The 24942-nt window shown below is 43.5% G+C and overlaps 2 protein-coding genes across 3 annotated transcripts in view; both read left to right on the top strand.

Moving 5' to 3' along the window:
* Window positions 1-24942, top strand: part of LOC111952360 (uncharacterized) — a 26514-nt gene continuing 1572 nt past the window's right edge. The window contains exons 1-11 of one of the 2 annotated variants that reach the window (XM_070435044.1): window positions 1-153; window positions 269-330; window positions 756-2026; window positions 20562-20685; window positions 22399-22518; window positions 22642-22741; window positions 22847-22982; window positions 23175-23323; window positions 23807-23876; window positions 24276-24386; window positions 24498-24665. In XM_070435044.1, coding sequence (XP_070291145.1) covers window positions 1739-2026; window positions 20562-20685; window positions 22399-22518; window positions 22642-22721 — 612 coding nt within the window. In that variant the 5' untranslated portion in view covers window positions 1-153; window positions 269-330; window positions 756-1738 and the 3' untranslated portion in view covers window positions 22722-22741; window positions 22847-22982; window positions 23175-23323; ... (1 more) ...; window positions 24276-24386; window positions 24498-24665. The remainder of the gene's footprint in view (window positions 154-268; window positions 331-755; window positions 2027-20561; window positions 20686-22398; window positions 22519-22641; window positions 22742-22846; window positions 22983-23174; window positions 23324-23806; window positions 23877-24275; window positions 24387-24497; window positions 24666-24942) is intronic. The other variant, XM_070435043.1, reaches the window with a different exon arrangement.
* The window catches only part of LOC111952921 (doublecortin domain-containing protein 1-like), a 9731-nt gene continuing 7681 nt past the window's right edge, over window positions 22893-24942 (top strand). The window contains exons 1-5 of the mRNA XM_070435030.1: window positions 22893-22982; window positions 23253-23323; window positions 23807-23925; window positions 24367-24386; window positions 24498-24665. Of these exons, the coding sequence (XP_070291131.1) occupies window positions 22893-22982; window positions 23253-23323; window positions 23807-23925; window positions 24367-24386; window positions 24498-24665 (468 nt within the window). The remainder of the gene's footprint in view (window positions 22983-23252; window positions 23324-23806; window positions 23926-24366; window positions 24387-24497; window positions 24666-24942) is intronic.

Below are 24942 nucleotides of genomic sequence, written 5' to 3' on the forward strand. Positions count from 1 at the left end.
CTACCTCCTCCCATCCTCTGGCTGTGCTGTGCTAGACAGGGGAGATCCTGAGTAAGGCCCTGCCCCAGCTCTGCCTGGCTGTGTCCGCCATGACCGTTTCTTCTGGAGGACCAGGAGGGCTCCTCATACACACATGCTCAACATACGGAGAAGGTGCCCACTATACTTTTATCTGGTACATGTCATCTACATAAACATAGACGTAAATGAATAGAAATCATAGACTTACTAACCACTCTGTCTGCCTTCATACTCTGCAAAAGCACAGGATCAAAAGGCAGTCCATTTCAACGGTGGAGCTTTGGAAAAGATGGCAGCATTTCTCCAAAGGTTTGGTCTTTATTATTATTAAGTGCWAATACAAAGGAGGAAAGGATTCTAAGGATACCAAGCAGAAATTCCTGTACTCCACATTCTCTCATTTTTGCAGTATTTATTTTGAAAACAGATCCTGGTATTTTGAAACTACCATGTCTCTCTATCTGGCCTCTGTTGTGTTGTTATTTGGGGTGGCAAGTAGCCTAGTGGTTAGAGCATTGGACTAGTAACCGAAAGGTTGCAAGATCCCCGAGCTGAAAAGGTAAAAATGTTGTTCTGCCCCTGAACAAGGCAGTTCCTAGMCCYTCATTGAAAATAAGAATTTCTTCTTAACTGACTTGCCTAGTTAAATAAAGGTCAAATAAATAAATTACAATTATTGTGGTTGCGTGGACATGTCTTGATGACACTACATTGCCTTGTGATCTTTCCCACAGGTGTTCCCTGGGTTGGTCCTAACCTACCTGCAGGATGGGGTTGGCTGTGCAGAGGTTGGCCCCTCTGAGCCAGAGGGTGTGGGGGTGGCTGGATAGGGGGGAGCACGCAGACACCAGAGGTGTCCCAGAGTGACACACCAGAGTGACACACCAGAGTGACACAGACAGGCAGACCGGACCATGGGCAGGTCACAGTACTGAGTATCAGTAAAGCACATTCAAAATGGGGTTGTGACTTAACTGAGTTATTGCATTCACGTTTCCGTGTTCAAGTGCTGCTTAAGGGTTTGTAACTATTTGTATGTTTTATTAAGCTCTATGAAGCTGTTATTTTGTTTCATTAGGTCAACGTTCTCCTGTGAGAAATAGGGGAATTTGTTTTTGCAGAGAGACAAGTCGTGAGAGAACACCAGCTGCATTTCTGATGTAGTCTGATCTGACAAGATCACAGCACAACAGGAGCAATTTGATATTGTTTATCAAAAAAAAATATTTTCTGGTCATCATGTAGAGAAGACGTGTATAAGTACAGAATGAGAGAATATTRCCACAATTAAAGCTGCAATATGTAACTTTTTTGGGCGACCTGACAAAATCCACAAAGAAATGTGAGTTATAGATCTGATATTCTCATCAAAAGCAAGTCTAAGATGCGGTAGATCTGTTCTATGTGCTCTARTTCTARGCTTCCCGMTTTCAAGTTTTGTTTTTGRYTCTTTTACTTTCAGTTTTGTACACCAGCTTCAAACATTTGAAAATACGATATTTTTTATTATGGAAAGTATATTTCACAYCGGTTTACATGGTACAGTGATTCTATACACTATACTTGCTTATTTTGWCACATAAACTGAAATTAGGCAAACTATTAGAATTTTAGCAATCAGGAAATGGCAGAGCAATTTCTGCGTAGTGCATCTTTAATTTTATATGAAGAGAAATACCTCCTATGACTGTGAGTTATTCAGAGATTCCTTGTGGACATGCAGTATATCCCCAGCGAGCTCTCACTGAATGAAGTGTTTGTCTCTCTCCAGGTCTGTGGATGTGATGTCAGTGACACCAATCATGAAGCAGTCCCAGCAGAACCCCCAGCCTCCCTTCAGGACAAGGGCCAGGCAGGGGCCAAGCAGACAGGGGCCTCCAAGGCAGGGGCCAAGCAGGCAGGGGCCTACCAGGCAGGGGCCTGGGCCAGCAGGGAGAGAGCCCAGCTGGCAGTGGCCCTGCTGAGGAAACACAAAGACAAAACACCCTCAGGCTATGTCTCAAAGGTAGGCCACTGCCCGGGTGCCTGCTGCTGACATGGCTCACTGTTATTGTTCAATGACATTCAATGTTTTCCATCAGTTTTGTGTAAGATAGATTCCTCAGATATTTTATGAAATATCTAAAAAAAGGCCTAGAGCTCGCTGACTGGCACGAATCTAGAGAGAGACACAGGGCAAGAGAAGGATAGAGAAAGAAAGAAAAAAGAGTAGAATCAGGGGAACTGGGATTGAATTTTCTTTTGGAGCAAATAACTAAGACCTGATGAAATGTTCAACGCCCTCGTATTGTAATATGATATACTGTTACTGTCAGGGTCAGTCAACGAATGTTAATCCCCAATAAAGTGAATCAAAAGAATAATTTATTGAAAGAGACAACTTCATGCTTTCTACTCTTTCTACTTRGTGAGGCTCGATTGAGACTTTTCGATAATATAGAGGCGTTGGCTGAGATAGTTCCTATCCCTATCAGGATACGGTACATTATATAATTATAATATAATATAATATATAATGAATTCACCCAACCACAGAAATATCTGTGTGCGCTGTGTGAGCATTAGCATCGCAGAGCTCTAACATCCAAAGTATGGTTAGGCTAAATGATCATAATCAGAGAGAACTCTGTCTCTGTCTGAGTGGAGAGAGACACTGTGGTCCGTAGTGCATAAAGAGCCCTCACCCCCGACACACGCGCTCTAACACACACACACACAACGCCTTGCTCAGTTTCAACACTGTGCTTCCCCTACACATCCCGGCCTCTTTAATGCAATTGAACAATATCAGATTAGTCGCTTCACGATTCATTTACGCGCCCGTGTTAAATCGRCGTCGCTCAGACAGTCAACAAGTAYCYCAGCGCCAGCACTGCTGTGCCACTAGATTACCTCACACGGCCCCAGATGTGGCCCCAGATGAAGACGGATGTTTTTATCGTGTTAAATGGGTGTGTACCTGTATACCTCAGCCCACTGCTCACTGAGCGCGGAGTAGGGGTTGGAGCGGGCTAGACGATGTCTCGTTTGCAACTGAAGCCAATTGCATTGTGTTTGATCCGCTCACCCAGGCCCCTCCATGTCCTCATGCTCCATTTGTCATTGTTGTCGTTGTTGTGTGAAGGGAAACATCTCCGTTATAAAATACAACACAGCAGCTTTAATTGAGCCTCTCCTGAGAGGAATAATTCGATTCTTCTGATAAAGAAAAATCTATAAATATGATCAATCCCAATCCATTCTTAGATAAAAGACCAGGAAAAATACAGTTATGCTATCTGCTCTAATTGACCTCATTAATATAGGCATAAATCATTATTCTCATAGTGGATATTAAATGTAACATGAAATTAAATATCTAATGTTTATCAAAATTTCAGCGACATTTATCAAAATTTCAGCGACATTTATCAAAATTTCAGCGACATTTTCTTCTTGCAGAATTTTTATGAATTCAATTTGCTATCCGAATGAACCTGTATGATTTTATTTAAACAATTACTGTAAATTAATTCTGCCAGGTTTATTTAAAAATCCATAACATGAGCTGCCTTTTTAATTGATGTCGATATATTGTGAGAAGCACCACATTTTTAAGAAGCAGTTCTTTTTAGTAATTTTTTGGGGTCAACTTTTTATTTGATTGAACCTTTATTTAAATTGGCAAGTCAGGTAAGAACAAAAATCCTATTTATAATGACGGTCAAACCCGGACGTCGCTGAGCCAATTGTGCTCCGCCCTATGGGACTCCCAATCGCAGCCGGATGTGATTCAGCCTGGATTCGAACCAGGGACGCCTCTTGCACTGATATACAGTACCTTAGACCGCTGCACCACTGTGAAAGTTCAGCATTACCTCTTATATTTCTGGCTCCATCCTTTAAATGTGTGTTACCTTGGCTACATCACGATGAAGCAGACYACATTATTTAGCTAATAACGTAAGTTGAATCTCATAAATGCCTCTAAATGAATACAACCTCTCCCATATAATGATATTCCAAATAATATATGCAAACAATTATTCATCTACAAATGTTAATTACACTTGCGTAATAAAAAAAGTGACCGAGGTATAGTGTTGAGAATAGATGTTGTTGCTASAAGCTGATTAAATGCCGTGACACYCTATTTCCCAAAAGGAAAAGGTGGGCCCTAATGAGAGATGGGTCTGTGGCCAGCGAGTCGCGCTGCCCCCCGCCTGTCACCCGCTGACCTGTGACAGAGACACAGAGAGCCACAGAGAGGGGTGAGTGGCCGTCACGATAAGTGCTTGTGACAGGCCCACTACAGGCACATCTGTGGAGYGCCCAAACATTGTTTTCCCACCGGTGACTCTCTGTGGCTTGAGCAGGGAGGCAGGCAGCGCTGAGGGGCTAACTGGCTGCACTGCCCCAAGACATGCCCCCACGCTCTGGGGAAGCAGCTGTCACTCGCCCAGCTGCCATTTGTTCTAATGATCCTGGTGTTTTCATTGTTTGACTTTCCTATCTGCTGCATAGGCCGGCCCCCTGTCTTCCCTCCTCATCTCCCGTCAACCATTTTTCATACAGAACAAAGATACATACTATACAACAGCACTGTGCTTTAGAGGCCAATTAGACTTAGACATCATTAGTAGTGAAGCCAGCTCATTTGGCTATCATTGACTGAGGCAGGCAGGGCAGCATGGGAAAGTGGCTGTTATGGGAGCGTTGACCCAGAGGGGTCAGCTAATCTCCATCAAGGGCCTTGTCAGGGGTCGTATCAGGGGCCATGTCCAGGGTCTTGTCAGACTCATAGGCTCGTTATTAAACCCTGACATAGGCTCACTACTCCCTAGCTCTCTGGGCTTAAACTAGTTTGGCCTCTCTCTGGGCTTAAAGTAGTTTGATCTCTCTCTGGGCTTAAACTAGTTTGGCCTCTCTCTGGGCTTAAACTAGTTTGGCCACTCTCTGGGCTTAAAGTAGTTTGGCCACTCTCTGGGCTTAAAGTAGTTTGGCCTCTCTCTGGGCTTAAAGTAGTTTGGCCTCTCTCTGGACTTAAACTAGTTTGGCCTCTCTCTGGGCTTAAACTAGTTTGGCCACTCTCTGGGCTTAAACTAGTTTGGCCTCTCTGGGCTTAAACTAGTATGGCCTCTCTCTGGGCTCCTGAAAGTTTTTAAGCATTGGCCTTACAGTATACTTGGCCATTTTCTGTTTTGGTATTGCCCATTGTGAAACATAGACTGGCTATCTATTGCTTCCTGTATATTTTCAATATGGACTTACAGTACACCACCAGGTCTATTTATTCATTGCAGAACCCCATTCACTTCTGTCATGAAACTCCACGCACACACAGACACACACATTGCTCTGCCCTCTCTCTCTCTCTCTCTCTCTCTCTCTCTCTCTCTCTCTCTCTCTCTCTCTCTCTCTCTCTCTCTCTGCAGTCTCTTGAAAGCCCACTCAGTCCCATGCAGTATTTATTAGCCTGGCAGGCTGACTCTTCCCATCCTGACCCTTTCTCCTCTATTCTACATAATAATAATAATGCAGCCTCCATTATCACACAGCCTCATCACTTATTGAGGACGTCTGTGAGTGAAGACGCCCTGTCTTTGATTGCCTTGAAGGAACTTTGCATGGCCTCAGACTCCTCACGGATCCAATTCCGTCCCTTTGTAGCTCCTCTTACTTCCACAGGAGTGGCCACGGGCTTGCTTTGCATCATTGAATGGCAGTCCATGCTGAAGGAATCCACCTTTTGATGGATTATCTAGATGCCAGATATGTCGGACTTCTGAGGGTTGCAGAGTGGTAGAGGCAAGGGTGAGTTTTAGTCATGTGGTTCCGAACGGACGGATGCCTGCTTGAAGTCTGAAGAGCCTTTCATGCGCTCGCAGAATCATCAACCTGACTGTAATTGATCAGGACATGAGCAAACGGGGGTGAATATCATGTGGGTACAGACAGACAGGTAGACAGATGGCAAGACAGGCATTTTCTGACCGACATCTACATCTCGATATTACAGTAATTCTGAATGATGAAGGGAATATCATTGAAGGAAGTGCTATTGTAGTACCTACAGACAAGTAGACCGCATGGGCAGACCAACAGATGCTGTAATCATTATAGACAGACGGACAGATAGACTGGTGTTTTCTCCCAGAGCGGCGGGTGACTGTAGGCTATGTGCTCCATTACCCTGTGGAGCTGGAATCACCCAGAACACACCAGCATTAGTGGAGCCATGCCAGGTCACCCAGCTGACTGTACGGGACCCTGCACTGCATATGGCATGAGAGCCCTCAGCAAACAGATACACATGCATGTACCACTCTGTGTGTGCGTGCGCGTGCGCGTGTGATCCTACTTTAAGCTGCAGTGTTCTGTATTCCATTGGCTGTAATACATCTGGATTTGAGCTCTCGTATACAACAACAAAGCCCGTTCCAAGACTCACTGTTATTGTCAGTCCATTTAGCATGCCAATATCCAGTCACAGACACACAAGTAATTGATGGGTTTCTCTCTGGCCCTAAACAAACAGTTTAGCCTTTTACCAGCTTAGCCTTTACCCCTGGCTCCACGGTGACTGTGGGCCATCCATTAAAGACTAGAAATGAACTGTTGTTTGATTGTCTGCAGACAGACACTCTGGGCCACGGCCCAGGGATGTGTCCTCACTACAGATGTAGCATTCAGTTACACACAATTTACCAGGCATCCTAATTTAAACTGCCTGTCTCTTTAGTAAAACTKATTTCTTCACTTTAGCCAGCTATTTATTATGGATATAGTAGTAGTATTTTGCACATCATACTGGCAAATCGAACAGGAATTACCAGAGACATCACTAATAAATGAATAAATCCACATTTTATTCGGCACATACACAGTTTACAGCAGGTATAAATGGTGCAGCGAAATGCTTACTTGCAAGCTCCCTCAACAGTGCAGTACAAAATCAATATCAATGGTATGAAAAGTGAAATCAAAAATACAAAAATAACAAGTAGAAGAAAGTGTTATAGCGAAGTAATAAAACTGAAATGTACACAATAGACGGGTGGTTGCTTAGCAACAAAACTGACGTGTGCGTAACTATGGGGGAAAACTATGAGGTTGGCTTAGATTGTTGACAACATGTAAACTATATTTCTTCTCCAATGTTTATTGAAAACATAAATGCATTTTCACAATGAGCACTTGTCATCTCTCAAATATACTGAACACATTTTTAAACCAACATGCAACAATTTCAAAGATTTTACCGAGTTACAGTTCATAAAAGGAATTCAGTTAATTGAAATAAATTCATTAGACCCTAATTTATGGATTTCACATGACTGGGCAGGGGTGCAGCCACTTGGGAGCCAGGCCCACCCACAGGGGAGCCAGGCTCAGCCAATCAGAAGGAGTTTCTCCCCACAAAAGGCTTTATTAGAGACAGAAATACTAATGATGTTTGAGGCGGCTTATGGTAGAGAAATTAACATTGAATTCTCTAGCAACAGCGCTGGTGGACATTCCTGCCGTCATCATGACAATTGCACGGTCCCTCAAAACTTGAGACATCTGTGGCATCGTGTTGTGACAAAACTGCACATTTTAGAGTGGCCTTTTATTTTTCTATAACATAAGGTGCACCTGTTTAATCATGCTGCCCCAGGTGGATGGATTATCTTGGCAAAGAAGAAATGCTCACTAACAGGGATGTATAGAAATGTGTGCACCAAATTTGAGAGAAATTAGCTTTTTGTGCATATGGAACATTTCTGGGATCTTTTATTTCAGCTCATGAAACATGGGACCAACACTTTACATGTTGCGTTTATATTTTTGTTCAGTATACACTACTGTTCAAAAGTTTGGGGTCACTTAGAAATGTGCTTGTTTTTGAAAGAAAATCTAATTTTTTGTCCATTAAAATAACATCAAATTGATCAGAAATACAGTATAGACATTGTTATTAATGTTGTAAATTACTAATGTAGCTGGAAATTGCTTATTTATATGGAAATTCTACATAGCCGTACAGAGGCTCATTATCAGCAACCATCACTCCTGTGTTCCAATGGCACATTGTGTTAGCTAATCCAAGTTTATTATTTTAAAAGGTTAATTGATCATTAGAAAACCCTTTTGCAATTATGTTAGCACAGCTGAAAACTGTTCTTCTGATTAAGGAAGCAATAAAACTGGCCTTCTTTAGACTAGTTGAGAATCTGGATCATCAGCATTTGTGGGTTCGATTACAGGCTCAAAATGGCCAGAAACAAATAACTTTCTTCTGAAACTCATCAGTCTATTCTTGCTCTGAGAAATGAAGGCTATTCCATGTGAGAAATTGCCAAGAAACTGAAGATCTCGTACAACGCTGTGTACTACTCCCTTCACCGAACAGTGCAAACTGGCTCTAACCAGAATAGAAAGAGGAGTGGGAGCCCCCAGTACACAACTGAGCAAGAGGACAAGTACATTAGAGTGTCTAATTTGAGAAACAGACGCCTCACAAGTCCTCAACTGGCAGCTTCATTAAATAGTACCCGCAAAACACCAGTCTCAACGTCAACAGTGAAGGGGCGACCCCGGGATGCTGGCCTTCTAGGCAGCGTTTCAGAAGAAAGTTATTTGTTTCTGGCCATTTTGAGCCTGTAATCGAAACCCACAAATGCTGATGCTCCAGATACTCAACTAGTCTAAAGAAGGCCAGTTTTATTGCGTCTTTAACTAGAACAACAGTTTTCAGCTGTGCTAACATAATTGCAAAAGGGTTTTTCTAATGATCAATAAGTCTTCATGATAAACTTGCAGAAATGTCTAAAAACCTGTTTTCCCTTTTTCATTATGGGGTATTGTGTGTATATTGAGTATTTTTTTTGTGTGTGTGTGTGTGTGCGTGCGTGCGTGTGTGCGCTTGTGTTTAAGGGTTGAATGTGTGGAAAGTCCGTGCAAATAGTCTCTTGGTGCAGGTCTGTGCAGGGAGATAGCTAGGGTTAGCTGTTCAACAGTCTGATGGCCTGGTGGTACGAGCTGTCTCGGAACCCGATGCTCCGATACCGTTTCTAGATGGTAACAGAGTGAACAGACCATGGCTCAGGTGACTGGAGTCCTTGACGATATCCCGGGCTTTCCTCAGACACCGCCTGTTATAAATGTGGAGGGCAGGGAACTCACCCCCAGGGGTGTATTGGGATGTCCGCACCACCCTCTGTAGAACCTTGCGGTTGAGAGCGGTGCAGTTTCCATACCAGGCGGTGATGAAGCCAGACAAGATGCTCTCAATGGTGCATCTATAGAAGTTCTTGAGGACCTGAAGGGCCATGCCAAATGTATTCAGTTGCCTGAAGTTGAAGAGGCGCCTTCTTCACCACGGTGTCGGTGTGGTGGGACCATGTCAGGGCCTCTGTAATGTGCACGCCGAGGAACTTGAAGCTTTTGACCCTCTCCACTGCAGCCCCGTCGATGCAGATGGGGGCGTGCTCCCCCCCTGTTTCCTGTAGTCCACGATCAGATCCTTGATGACCATCTTAGAGGGGACTATGGTGTTGAAAGCTGAGCTGCAGTTAATAAACAGCATTTTCACATAGGTATTCCTCTTGTCCTGGTAGGATAGGGCAGTGTGCAGAGCAATGCTACCTTGTCCCAGACCTGCTCTTTTCTACTCTCTCTCTCTATACCACAGCTGCTGTCTCGACGTCTGAATGCTCGGTTATGAAAAGCCAACTGACATTTACTCCTGAGGTACTGACCTGTTGCACCCTCTACAACCACTGTGATTATTATTTGACCCTGCTGGACATCTATGAACGTTTGAACATCTTGGAGAACAATCTGGCCTTAATGGCCATGTACTCTTATAATCTCCACCCGGCACAGCTAGAAGATGACTGGCCACCCCTCAGAGCCTGGTTCCTCTCTAGGTATCTTCCTAGGTTCCAGCCTTCTTGGGAATTCTTCCTAGCCACCGTTCTTCTACTTCTGCTTTGCTTGCTGTTTGGGGTTTTAGGCTGGGTTTCTGTATAAGCACTTTGTGACATCTGCTGATGTAAGAAGGGCTTTATAAATACATTGGATTTGATTTGAATGGAGTTGTCCGTGGATCTGCTGGGGCGGAATTGCAATTCCACTTTGTCCACTGTGCTGAATAATAACCATCTCAATAAAACAGATCATTGTAGCTCACTTTGAAGTTGATGTAGAAGTTCAACAGTATAACACTGCAGTGGCAGGGGAAGAGCTGACAGGTTTTCTGCTGGCCGGGTGGACCATTTGTATTGTGGGAAGCTTTGGCGTTGGCCGTGTCCTCTCCTCTGCTTTAGTTGTGGGCATCACAGGCAGCATAGCCTGACCACTGACCAGCAGAGTGTATTGTTCATCCACTGGCCGGCTTATTAAGGCATGTGTTGACTGCCCCGGTTGCTCTAACCACAGTATCTGTCTGTGGGACAGTCATGCAACCCACACTGTGTGTGCTGGGCGGAAAAGTCAAGTTCTCCGCAAACTGTTCTGTTCTAGAAACCTTGTCCACACTCCTTTGAGTCGTGATCAAAATGTCAAGTATGGATGCAATTGATGACAAACACTCATCTTTCTTTTGTTCTGTATCACATACACAACACACATATAACCTCTCCTAAATCCACAGAACTGATCAGTGGGGCCATTTTCCACTTGAGAGAGGCAAGTGTCAAGGCATACATCCGAAAGTGAGAGGTTATTGAGCCAGGTAGATACCCTGTGTGTGTGTGTTGTGTGTGTGTGTGTGTGTGTGTGTGTGTGTGTGTGTTGTGTGTGTGTGTGTGTGTGTGTGTGTGTGTGTGTGTGTGTGTGTGTGTGTGTGTGTTGTGTGTGTGTGTGTGTGTTGTGTGTGTGTGTTGTGTGTGGTTCACATGCACGCACGTCGTGCACAGGTGTGTGTTGTTGTAAAGGTAGGAGCGAGTCTTGCCGTCACCCTTTGGAACAGTATTCCCGACGGTGCATGCTCCATACCATGCGCGAGCAGCCAAGCCTAGTGAAGCAAGCTGCCCATGCTCAGTGGCATTTCCCAAATGTGCTCAGCTGGGGGGCCTCTGCCTGGCTGCCTGAGTGGCACACACTGTCTCAGGTAGGGAGGGGGGCGAGGGGCTCTCAGGGCCAGGGATGGAGGATTCAGTGCCCCCTCACACCCCACCACCGCAACCAGCACTGCCCCAGCCATTAGCCTGCGAGGCGCTGGAGTCGATGCCCTATTTCCGTCACAGTGGTATAGCTCCACTTTCAATGCAGAGCGAAGGTGCTTAATTTCCATCAACCAACTGTGTGATGCCCTTTCTTTTAAGTAATGTCAGCGTCTCACTTTAATGGTATTTCTGTCACTCGTCTCTAAAGAATACATGAAGCTGATGGGGTGTGTGTGGGCAGACAGGGAGGAGGGAGATTAATTGACTTGGTAGAAAGCATCCTAAATTATCATCTGACTTCAATCATGCAGATAGACACATCTCAGACACACACTCTCTCTCTCGTTCTCTCAGGTTATGCAAATAGTAGGCCCGGCCACTGTAACTGATGAGCAGCAGATCAACCATACAGTACATTGTATCTGCCACGTGCTTATCTTTGATTGTTCATGTGGATCAAATAGTCATCTGTAGAAAATAATGATGGGCATGTAACATTTAGTATTTTGCACTCGGATTAGGCCGGAAAGAAAAGGAAAATATTGGTGATCTATCCAATTGCGAGTCAGGCTCAACAAAGCCCTTTACCCCTGACTATATTAATTTACACCGCATGGCCATTCTGTTTCTGTTGAGAAGTGTTCTCTAGTTTTGCTTGATGGAGTCCTGCTTTTTTTCTAGCATTGTGTTGCATATACAGTACAGTACCTGGCGTCCATCTTTGATGGGGTCATTAGTGTGTCTCATTACAGAGTTGAGAGGTAAACGGCTCATCTCCATTGGTCAGGATAAAACCGGGAAACAGTTCTGTCACTAATGTTACCTTCACTCAGTTAGGCATACATCCCATATAGAAGCAGCCTCGTTTAAACACGCTCCTCGTACACCGCATAGAAATAATAGAGCTGTCTAGGTAATTATTAGTCTCATTAAACTGTCTCTCAAAGCTGTGCATATTAGTGTATGCAGGAGTAATCTCAGCCAGAAGAATGAGAATCCCAAAAATATTCTGTTTCTGAAAGTCCAGTAAATATCGTAGCATCTTTGCATGAATTAAAGTCATTTTCAAAAAACATGATTTCATATTGGTTTAAACAATTTCAGTAGTAATCAATCTAACAAAAATAATCATGGTAGAATATGTGTAGGTTTACATAATAGAAACATACAGTAGTATTTTGTTCCTCACTGGTAATATTTTTCATGCCAAAAAATGTCTAGGTATAAGTCAAATTAAGGCCACACTGTAAAACATATTTTTTTAAATGAGGTAATGATTTATCAGCTTTTTGAGTATCTCCAACATGAAGTATTCTTATGTATAATATAGTTAACTTTTTTGGTGTTTCACAAACACTAATATATTAAGTCCAGCATCTAAAAAATGGCTTTGATCCAACTTAATTTGATCAGTTCCAAAACTGTTATTATTCGTTAGATCAACTTAATACTTTTGATCAGTTACTTTCAGTGATCATGTCTTAAGGTAAAAAAAAAAAAGTTCTGTCTTTGATTATTTGCCATTTTAACTTACTTTAGCAGGCATTGCTGAAAACAGTGCTCATTCCACCAGCGGTCAATGGAAGTAGAACTGTAAGCATGTGCCTCTAGCATTAAGGGTTGTGCACATGCCCTTGTTGTTGTTGATGTTGTTGTTGTTCTTCTTCTTCTTCTCTAAATTTGTATTGTCAGATCGCAAACCAACTCAAAGGTGGATATACCGCCACCTACTGTACTGGCTGGAGTGTGAGGCCGGCCTCCATATTCATCTATTTCGCTTACATGTATCTCGCCCTGTGATTCTGCCTACTGTTCTGGAGTGTGAATTCATTACAATTTGTGACACAAAAAGGGAAGGGGAAAAGTATGGGGAAAAAGGAAGAAAACTTTCCCTACCAACTAACCCGACAATCATTCAAATCTCCCCACTATTCCACTACTTGGCTCTATCGGATCCTACACCAGTCTATCAGCCTGGGAGGATGGGATACTCTGCAGTAAAATCTCATACATACAAGTACCTTGTTGATGGTGGGAATCTCATCTTTGAACGTCAATTTGCCTGTCAGTCGAACAGGCAGACAGCGAGACTTAAAATAAGCCCCGCTGTATCAAAATAAATGCTAGGTTGGAAGCATCGGGATATAATGTGCGAGTGAGATAAATACAAGAGATGATTGGGACAGCAACATGAACATGATATTCTTATTGAGGCGCAGTGATCATTTTCAGATGGAACCGCTAAAAGTATAGGTGTGTCTGTGATGGCCAGTACAGCACGGCTTGGAACGCTGCTTGTCCAATCAGCATCCAGYATCCAGACAACCAATTTTATAAAAGTATCATGAAGTTTAAAAAAATTGAATTACCCACAATCCTCAAAAAACGGAGCCACATGGCAAGTTGTTGCAAAAAATTACAATTCTTAAATTGAGAGTAAGTATTATGAAAATGTTGTATATTAAACACAGTATATTAAATTGAATTTACATTTTCGAATGTCATGCTTTTTGAACACAAAAATTAAGTAAGCTATTCAAATATTCAAGTAAAACAGTGCATTCTGAAAACAWTTTTTTTGTACAAATCTGAATTTTTGGTGGAATATTTACTAAGCCCCAGAATATTTTTTTTTACAGTGCAGCCACCACAGGCAATTTAGAGATTTATCAATGTGTATTTGACAATTTAGAGATTTTTTTGTATTTTGGTCCATTAATATTATTATTTAAACTAATTTAAATGTCAAAAGTTGACTCAAATGTTTAATTTTGTTAGTTTATCTTACTACCATCATCAAAATGTCATGAATTGTAACCACATTTAAAGTGACATACATCCATAATATCAAAGCTCARTACATTGACTCACACATCATTTAAAAGCATATTTGATAGAGAATGTTACAAACTGGACTATATGTAACTTACTTTGAAGAGATTGGATCTAAATAGGTGTTTGGTGTTTGATAGTCTAAATTCAGTGTCCTTGTCTTTAACTGTTATTTCCTGAAAGTTAGACACTTCACACACACATTTTTCTCACCCTCAAAAGCATCTGCATTCACCAAATTGTGTGTGATTATCCTTAGACGTATTCTCCAGACAGGGAATTGTTGATATGTTGAAAAAAAATATATATTCTAGAGGACATTTTCTGCAGAAAAATGCGGCAAAAATGTATTTTACTTAACGTTCTTCAGTATTTTACAGATAGAAAGATGAACAAAGTATGTGTAAGTCCGGTCGTGGAGTGTCTTAATGAAATTAAACCTAAATATTTAGGCTGACATCATCCGGTGTACAGAAAAATGTTTTTGTGTAATATGCAAATGTACACACATTTAATGAGATATCACCTCATTTGCATATTTGAATAAAAGATTTCAGAAAATGTTTCATGCACAAAAGTATTATATTTGTGTCCACGACGGCATTCAAGTGGTAAAAATGTATTTCGATATGATTAAGGTAAAAAATACTGTATTAGGCTGTGGTGCCTGGCCTATTTTTTACTTAACACTTATTTTTTGGGTTAAATCTTAACTTCTTAAAGCATTGTTGGTTAAGGGCTTGTAAGTAAGCATTTCACTAAGATCTACACCTGTTGTATTCGGCGCATGTGACAAATACAATTTGATTTGATTGAAGTCCAATATTATAAACAACATTACTATGCGTCTCTAGCCAAACTTCCCAGCATGGCTTTTCCTCCTTCCAGTCGTTTACATTTTATTTCTCTATTGAGTGTGCCCTGTAATTAAGTTGCCAGCAGCAGTACCACATTAGTGTTGGATTAAACCCTCCACCGTTGGGTTTTAGCATTAGGTAAACAACAGGAGTCTGTGTTTGCTGTGACCCCTCTGTCACTTTAGCAACACAGTGGCGTCCATTAAGCTACCTCCATCCACATGGTGAACACCCCAGACAGGGCTTTTACATCTACACCTTGTCTAGGTCACAACACTTAGTTACACTCAGCAACCGGCCCACGATAATGAACGTAACTCTCCAAGTACAGAGAGCTGCTTAACATTTGCTTGTGGTCATTCATCCTCATACCAAACAGTCTATGGTGAAAACTACTATCACAGCATGCAGTAGACGCAAGCCATAAGATAATAACAACAAGAGTTTTTTAATAATGAGATTTTATGGCTCTACTTAAATGTCATATTTTTCTTTGATTGCTGTTTTGGTCTGGACATCTGAGGGGACAGATGTTCTCCCCCAGGACAGACCCAATGCTGACTCGTTCTTTCGTTCTTTCTTCCTTCCTCTGCTTCTCATTCTCATAATATCTCTCTCTTTCTCGAAAAATGCAATAAGTTGAGATCTGTTGCAATTTTCGGTAGTTTTACTGAAGCATTTGTCTCCAACACGAGTGGTTGTTCAGATCGAGCTGACCCTCTGAGACGGCTGTCTTCACCCCAGCCCCCTAAGCATCCACGGGCTCTACTGTCAGTGACATCTCCATCCCTCTGTCCTCCAGACTCCCCCCCTGCCACGACTGATAGTGTTTAGTCACCCTGCAACGCGTCAACCCATAGAGGGACTTGTCATCCAGGATGTTTGCTCGACATTGTACACACACACACACACACACACACACAAAACTGCCTTTGATTACCCTGTTGGGACACAGACATATATCTAGTGTCAGGAACAATCTGTTGGGAGTTTGTCTGCTGCGTGGCGTTTGTGACCAGTCGTGGCGTGTGTGTCCAGTCGTGAGCGGCGGAGCAGAAGGTCTCCAGCCGTACATCTGACCCCAGGTGATGGGCTCCAGCAGCCTGTCACATAGCATTTGGGCTGGGACCGCTAGGCCAGCGTGGGGCTGTTGGGGTAGGTTGGGGGGCTGGTGGGGTAGGTTGGGGGTCTGGTGGGGTAGGTTGGGGGCCTACAGGGGTGGAGTGAGGAGAGTGAGTCCCCTGTAGGCAACATGGCCATAATGATCCATAGCACAGAGATGGTGGCAGGTTTCATACTGGAGAGAGGAGCGAGGAGGCTAGGTGACTGAATGCACCCTGCCGTCGTGGCCGAGGGAGTCTGGGTTAGGGGGGACAGGTTGTGAGTTCAACAGGATGTGTGTGTGTCTTGCTTAACATGCTTCTGATCCCAAGCCTTCTCTAAGAGCAGCAGGTGTACTGTTTGATGGCTCATACCACTTCCTTATTCACTATTTCACTGTTACAAATGTGCATCTCGAATGGGTTTACGGTTAGTAGGCTGTAGGGTAGTCAGAGGAGCCCAGTGTCACATGGTACTAAGGCCACAGTGTCACTCAGCCATTGTGATGATGTCACTGGGGCCTACAGGAAAGACAGCTCAGCCTGACCTTGTGGAGGTCACGCAGGGCCAGCGGTGCCAGCTGCGCTCCTCAGGTTGGGGGTCTGTCCCGGGGCCCATTCTCTGTCCCGGTGTGTCTTTGCAGAGACGGGGGAGCGCGGGTGGCAAAGTCATCTGTTCACTGACGAGGTGACCAGGACACCCGAGGGCCACCAAAGGAGAGGAGGGGGGAAACCTGCCCACTACATTCTACTGCCACCTCTCTCTCTCTCTCTCTCTCTCTCTCCTCCTCTACTCTTCTCTCTCTCTCTCTCTCTCTCTCTCTCTCTCTCTCTCTCTCTCTCTCTCTCTCTCTCTCTCTCTCTCTCGTCTCGCTCGCTCCTCTCTCTCTCTCTCTCTCTTGCTCTCTCCTCTCTCTTCGCTCTCTCTCTCTCTCTCTCTCTCTCTCTCTCTCTCTCTCTCTCTCTCTCTCTCGCAGACAGTAGACATACTCTCTTATATATTTTCGATTGAAATTCTATTTATATTCTGTTGTAGTAGACTACACGTAGTAGTATATGATATTGTAAATGATTTTGTATTTTTGATATGCTCTTGGAGAAAAGTTCGCTGGCAGACCCTCATGTGGGTTGCCATCTCTTTCTGTAATGCTGTGTGTGTGTTTGTGTGTGTCTGCATGTAGGGAGGGAGGGAAGGTTCTTTATGGTGTATTTTCATTTTGCCTTTGATGATGCAGGTGAGATAGGAGCTGAGATCAGAACCCTCCTTTGCATAAAAGTTAATCACGGTGCTGGGAATGTAAATGGCGACCATTCTCTCTGTTTGTGTGCGCGCGTGTGTGTGTGTCCTTCGCCCCCCTCTCCGTGTCTGATTGAGGGAAACCAGGGGCCGGCGTTCAGCGGTAATCATCCCAGCASGGGTCCCCATCGGATGCAGTCCTGTCATTACATTTGTGTTGAACACCGGCCCATTTAAATGTCAGCCTTGATGGGCTGCTAGGCCTGCAGAATGCCGACGAGGACGTAAACACCCGGCAGAGAGAGCGGAACAGCTCCCCGCCACAGAAAAAAAAGTGATCTGATGAGCAGAAATTAACTTTTAAATACCCAATTCTTTAGACTTTCATAATTGTTTTGGTCACACACACAACAAATGCGAGGCCTGTAATTTGAAAGCTATTTTCGAGATGAGAAAATCCTCTGTGAGGAGGTGCAAGTAGATTGGAGGGTGGAGGGAAACAATCATGCCAGTGGATTTCCTTATAGAAAATCCAAATTGCTTATTAGAATGTTGTGGAGTGTTTACAATATGTGGCTTAAGTGCACAACTGTCTAACAGAGGGGAAACAGTATCTGTGTGTCCTGGTATCAAACACCGGGATGGACATGCATCTCTTCATATGTATCAGAATATGCATATTTGGATGTTCCCATTAGATAAGAAAGCAGACAGTATCCATGTGCCGATCAGCATTATTCCACAGTGCTGCCGAGATTGTCCATAATGTGTCTCTATGTGTTCACCGAAGCAGCCATATTCTCCCTAAATGTGACAGTCAGGAAACCAGTGACAGACAGACAGAAAACAGGAAACACAACTCTCTTAGCAAGCAGGAGACATTTAGAGAAAGGATGTCCATGTTAAATAATTCACAGCTGGGAGTCATGGGGTGCAGAACCACCATCCTTCTACTCACTCACTCACACACACACACACACACACACACACACACACACACACACACACACACACACACACACACACACACACACACACACACACACAACACACACACCCAACACCCACACCACACACACACACACACACACACACACACACACACACACACACATCCACAGACAAACAGAGGCATGAGGGCCTGAGGAGTACAATGACATTTTTGTGATAACACCCTACTACTCACCAAAGAAAAGAAGATACATTCTCCCTCAAAAGACATCATATTCTGTCTCAAATCAAAAACACATCTTACAGTCATATAGTCACATCATCATAGCTTTCCCATAGCTTTCCCTGTGACAATTAACACTGTCAGATGTTAGCCATTTCCTCATGGGTGAATCCATTTGAATTCAATCACGTTTTGACAGCATCCCGTTCGATAAAAAAAAAAAAAAAATCCATACATGTTTGTGGTCAGAAAGTGACTTTTTGAACATGAATGCCAAAACAGTCTGGCGATGAAGGTGTTCATTTTACACCCCAGCCTACCATGAGACATCCAGGTCTTCATCACTGTAAAATATAAACGGTTGAGTTTGAAAGCATTTCAAATCTTACAAATAGTGTTGTCAAAATATTTTGTTATTTCTTTGATAAAATGTAAATGATTGAACCTGAATACATTGTCATTTCAATCCTAGAAATATAATTCATAGAATGGACCTCAAACCACTGCAATTTAGCTGGTACACCAATGATATTTAAATGTAATTGCAATTTGTATTTCTAATTACTACAACAAAGATGGCCGCTGGTCCACCCACCGTCGAATGTCAACTTAAATGGACATGTATTTTCTATCATCTATACTTCTAGGATTTCAATCGGTTTTCTATAGAGAATTGACAGTATGATTTAAAACAACAGATTTTCCCATTCAAGTCAACATTCTCTGGTATGTGTGGACCTCCAACCAGTTTTGTGGTACCAGTTGAAAGTCAATTGTATTCCAATTTTAGTACATTTATCAGCCAAGACATGACACCCACCCTACATTCAGGAGCATGTTGTGTCTAAACCAATGGTGGGAACAACACACAATTTTAAAAAAAATGTAAAATAGGGTCTAAGCTTCAACATAAGTGAATTTAAAGAGTTTATGCATTTTAGATAATTGACGTTAAAGGTTAAAAAAATGACATCATTTTTATTTACAGAGTTCAAATGTACTCGCATTGAAACCACGAAAAGGAATCCAGAAAAAAAAGAGTTTGACAACTCTGTTTGTAAGCTTTTAAATTATATAAATTTCAACCGTTTATCTTTTCCAGTGATGAAGACATGGTGTCTCATAGTATGGTAGGGCAAAATGGGTCAACTTTGAGCATCTTTATCTCTTGAATGTTTTGGCAAAAACTTTCTGAGCACTTCTACAAAGGGCAAATGTGTATGGAAGGTTTCATTCAAATCAAAAGGAGTGCTGTCAAAAAGTGATTGAATTCAAATGGATTTACCCTGATGTAATTCGGTGCAGTGTTTTGTTCTACAGGATAGCAGAGACGTTTTGGGTGCATAGTGTCCCTCCCTGTTCAGTATAGATAGGCTGTCTGAATTGACAATGGTTTGAAGTATGATATGGTAGATGCCACAATATGTCAAGCCAGTTCAACATTGCAGGGCAATGGCCTTCGGAATACAATAGTACTTCTATGAGGAACTTTTCCCCTGAGGCAAAGTTTACAGATAAACAAAATGGCAGAGCGCAAAAGAGGACACATGGAAAGATACACAGAGGACGAGGAACAGATAGACATATATTTGAGACAGATAAAAATAACTTTTGTTGGGGGAATGTAAGTGCCACATATTCCACAGAGTGTGGTCTCCACCTAGTGGACAATGAGAGAAACAGCGCTGCTTTGTTACAGCAAATGCACATCACGTTGTCTCAGGGCTCCATAGTATTGTGCAACAGTATATAATCAGACACCAGAGCTTATGAATGCAGGTCTCATTCAAAGGAAGTGGGGGAAGCTGTCAAATCTGGACATGACCCTCCACCGCAGCCCTGTGTGTCAATGCCCGAGGTGGGGGGGGTGGTGTGTTTGGTCTGCCTGTCAATGTCAGTGAAATGAGCAGCCAGTGATGGCTCTGAGGTTAGAGGTCCCTTCCCTAAGGCTGCTATGGGCTATGGAATGCTGCTGGCCACCCAGTCCCATCTATCCTGTCTCCCAGCACCCCAGCCCCATGTACCCTGCACCCCAGCCCCAGGGTCCAGCTCGACCTTCCACCACTCCACCCACAGGGTCTAGCCCAAACCCCATCTGTTCACTGGTCTCGTGACCAGTGGCCTCAATGTGTGGCTCTTTGCCACTCTAAAAATCTATTTCTTACATAAGGTTCTGTCAATATCCCTATGTGTGTTCCTCTCGGTCAGATGTGCCATCAAACAGGAGGGGCTGAGAAGAGCGGGCCAATGGAAGCAGTCCAAGGTAGACAACCCAGAGTGGAACAAGCTGACCTACATGTGGCCCTCTCTGCCCGGGGGAGAGCTCAACCAGGTGAGCCCTCTTCTTGTATGGGCCAGTACGAGATCCATGGTACACCTGGAACTGGTCCGAGGTACATACATTCAGTCCTGTGAGTGCTAGTCTGAGGGGTCCCGAATAAAATGAAGGCCTATATCAAAGCAACCCAAACAGCCATTTTCAATGGTCCACACACACAGTGCACTCTAGATAATATGTGTGTGTGTTGGCGGAGAAATCTTCTCTCAAAGAACCCCAGTCTGTTAGAGCGAGGAGCAACATGCTGACTGACTGTCAGAGTGGATCTGTGTTGTTGTTATGCCATGGCATATCTCCTCTGTCTGTCTGTCTGAAGGATCAGATGAGGCAAGTCGGACAGGAGCATGACAGGCTTGTTAGGAATGAATCGGTCTACTGAGCACAACCACTGACTGACAGGTTCACATTTTACACTCAATGAATAGAGACTAACAAATGTTTAACAGGTTGTTTTATCATGAAATCGTATAATGGAATAATCATAAGGTTTGTATGCGGGTGTCGTAGGCCCATTGTAGGGTAAGATATGAAAGATATCCTGTGCTTTTCAGCTTTTGTGCAACCTTAACTTGCCTTGGAAGTGTAGTTTGCTCATTCATTTGCACTGACAGTGTTGAGACACACACCAGAGGGAAAAATAACCAGGCTACTTTACACTTTTGAATGCCCCTGCAGGACCTGAGCTGGCCACTGGAGGGTGCCCTAGTCCCCTGTGCGCCACCACTGACTGACTCCAACAGGAAATGGCACTGTTTCAGACCTGCACCACTGAGATTGAGGGTACTGAGAAACAGACGGGGTAGAAAAGGCCAAGGCCATAACTGTTACAGTACCCAACCTCATACTGAACACTTGGTGAGGACAATATCCTCTCAGTTCTTCTACATCCCTCCTCTCTGACACTGACAACTACATCTTAAGTATGTGGGTACATCTCATTCCACATCCACTATAGGCAACACAATATTGTCAATTACAGTTCCGTTTTAAATATTGCATAGTATACCAGTGGTATAGTAGCATCAGTCAAAAGCCTGAAGCATCTGTAAAGTAAGTCACTCTGGATAAGAGCGTCTGCTAAATTACTAAAATGTACATGTAAATCATAGCGATAGCTGCACATTTAGTAGCTGCACATTTAGTAGGGGTAGTGGTTCTGGTTTAGGCCTGATGTTCTCACTGCAGGATTTTACACATCCTGAAAAAGATCCCTTAGTCTCAAATGGGATGATTTATGTAGACGTATTAATTTGCTTCAGATCATATATGTATTAGCACATTAGGCCTGATTCAGAAGTAAGAGGACTCTCTACTGTTCACCAATCATTTGGAAAAGAATGCATAGCCTTCAACCCCCACACAACCCACCGATGAATGTTTTATTCACTCAAGGTAAAGTCAAGCCTGAAATTGGAGTTTCTGATCCAGGAATATAATTTGTACCTCCTAATTAACTCAATCAGTTCTCCGTCTTTGGAGCAAAGTAAATAAAGCTGCCCCGGGTTCCCGTTTACAGATGAGCACATGCAGCCTGCCTGACCTTTGACCTTTCAGTCTGTGTCAGCCTCTCCTTCATTACGGGCTCAGGCCTGGAATCTGGGGCATCATTTGCATAAGTTAATTCCTCATTACGATCCCCCTCGCAGCCGTGTGAGGCCAGGGAATAGAACTGATTATGATTCTGTTTCCCTCCATTCATCTGTGCAGTAGGAAGCCTCTCGCCAGCACAGCACAGAGACTCAAAGCAGAAAGAGGCGCCAGCAGGGAGAGGGAAAACATTAACACGGCAGAAATCCACAGCCTTGAGTTTCAGCAGTTCCTTGAGAGGTAAAACCTCAAGTTGAATTGAAATATATTCATGACGAAAAAATATATTTATTTTCATTTCCCCTCGTGGTTGGGAAGGGTAGAACAGTACAGTCAATCTAGACTGTAATGCTTTCTTCTCAGGTGCACAGAGTCTCTTCATCTGCCCCACGCTGCTCTCAGGCTCTTCCTCACAGACGGCAGGGAGAGAACTCTACTCCTAGATCTGATTCCAGACCAGCTGGTATTGAAATCATACTTTTGAATCAACTTTTTAAACTTTTATCTTATGAATTAAAAGTTAACTCATAAATCAACTCATATATTCTTTCCTCTCTGTGTCATTGAGGTGTATGTGTCCTGTGGGCAGCCGTGGGTTAACCCTCATCTCAGCCATGGTAGAGTGTCCAAACAGCGCCACCTTCTCCACCTGGAGCAGGACGTGTCCCAGATCTGCCACTACTGCACCCTCTGCCACCAGCATGGTTGGTACATTCCAGAAGACCAATCAGCACTCATAAAACGTGCATACGTCCATCAATGACAATGCATTCTGAACTGTGGCATATCATTAGGCCTACATATTGAAGAAATAGTATGAAAAAAATTCTACCCTCTTTCCCTGCGTTTATGTGATGTGTGCAGTAGAGTCTTATGTTTCCTTGCTGTCTCCCCAGATATGGTACTGGAGGTAAGAGGTGAGATACAGGAGGGCTCTCTGCTCACTGTGCCCCCCTGTGGTGTTTTCTATGAAGAGCAGAGCCAAAGAGTCAACGCCCCAGGAGGAGAGTGCTGATCATGATCGTGATCACCTCAACAGTCTCACGTGAGTCTGTCAGTAACAACTAACAAAGCCATTCGGGTCCACTCTCTGATCCTGCATACTAAAACTGCATAATTTTGTCATTATGTTCTTCCGTGGTTGTCTTGTAAATGTGTTTAGCTTCATGAAAAGAAGTCCCTCTTTCAATGTTATTTGCGTCTTGACATCATGTGTGCTTTTCTGTTTCGGAAGGGACTCGCACTCATGAGCTCACCAGAAAATAAAGATGTACCCTACTTTCAAATAGCCTTGGCAAGGGAACCACGAGGAAGATGTCATACAAAATGTTGTGGAAAATGGCTGCAGTAATACTGACCAACCTGCTAAGAACAGGTTAAGCTGCTTTAAACAAACATACAGCCTTTGTTTCTGTGGGGTTGCACAGGGTATTCTGTTTCACTAGCACCAGTGCTCCATTGTTCTGGATTTTCATGGCATTGTGTGTCAATTATTTCTGCTTTCTCTCTCTGTGTTTTCTCTCTATAGGTTGCAGCAGCGCGGTAGGAGCATCACACAGGCCCACAGACAGCAGTTCAAGATCAGTAAGGGCCAGATGGTAAGCTGCAGAAACCCCTGGCTGTTTGGGTCACTGGCCGTGGGGGAAGGTGGGGTAAAAACAGGGTCACCCCTCCAGTTGGTGCGCAGTAACCCCTCTTACTCAAACCAACGTTGGACACTGAATGAGGGAGAGAGGTAGGAGAATGGACCTCATGTGAATTGATACTAATGTCAGAGCGTGACCCTGTCTGTCTATCGTCCCACGTCACACTGATATATTAGTTGACCCCCTTTGACCCTGTCTAGGGGACTGTAGTGTGCCTATGAGATCCAGGCACGGACAAAAGGACAGTGTCAAAGGTCTTTTCGTGTTCTCGGAAGCCATAGGGAAACGTTTATGAAAGTAGTTGTTATAAAGATACTCTTTGTTTTGATTATTGTTTGTCTCTTCACACAGGACTCTTCCTCTGTTGGCCAACCCTGAGCTGGTATTGTCTGTTTCCATGACTACAATCCCCCCCAGGAGACTCCTGCTCCTCTCCTCACAGGCTGCTCTGTAGTCCTACAGGTAAGACTCACTGACAAGCAAAGGAAGTCGACAACAACAACGAACGAGTACAACAACAAGCACATACCGAAAGTATCATGGTTTGATCTCTTTTATATATTGCCTTTGCAGAAATACAAGCCCTATAGTTACGGAGCAGCCAACCAGAAGTGGGGCTGGTTTGCAGATCTTACGGTTCTGAGTGCATTCTACACCTCATCTCTGGACCAGGAAGTGACTGCAGCCAATCAGGCCTCAGTGTGTACCGCCTGTGTGTCCCCAGAACCACTGCACCAGCAGGTATACGAGAACCAGTCCAGAAGAACTACTGTAGCACACTGTACTTGACACAGTGTTAGGTATCCATACCCATTCTGTTCTGCTGTACACTTTTAGCGTATTCTGTGGTTTTATGCGCTGGTTATGAGGATTATTGGAAGATTAGAAAGGAGTGGTACATTTTGGATACCAGCTGTACATCCTTCTTTGCTTAGAACGTTCTTTGGGAATAATGATGTGCCTGTACAGTATTGCATACTCTCGGAATAATTCTGTATGCACTATACCAGAGGAGGCT

This window comes from Salvelinus sp. IW2-2015, linkage group LG26, assembly GCF_002910315.2.
Source record: "Salvelinus sp. IW2-2015 linkage group LG26, ASM291031v2, whole genome shotgun sequence".
In the NCBI taxonomy this organism is placed as follows: Eukaryota; Metazoa; Chordata; class Actinopteri; order Salmoniformes; family Salmonidae; genus Salvelinus; species Salvelinus sp. IW2-2015.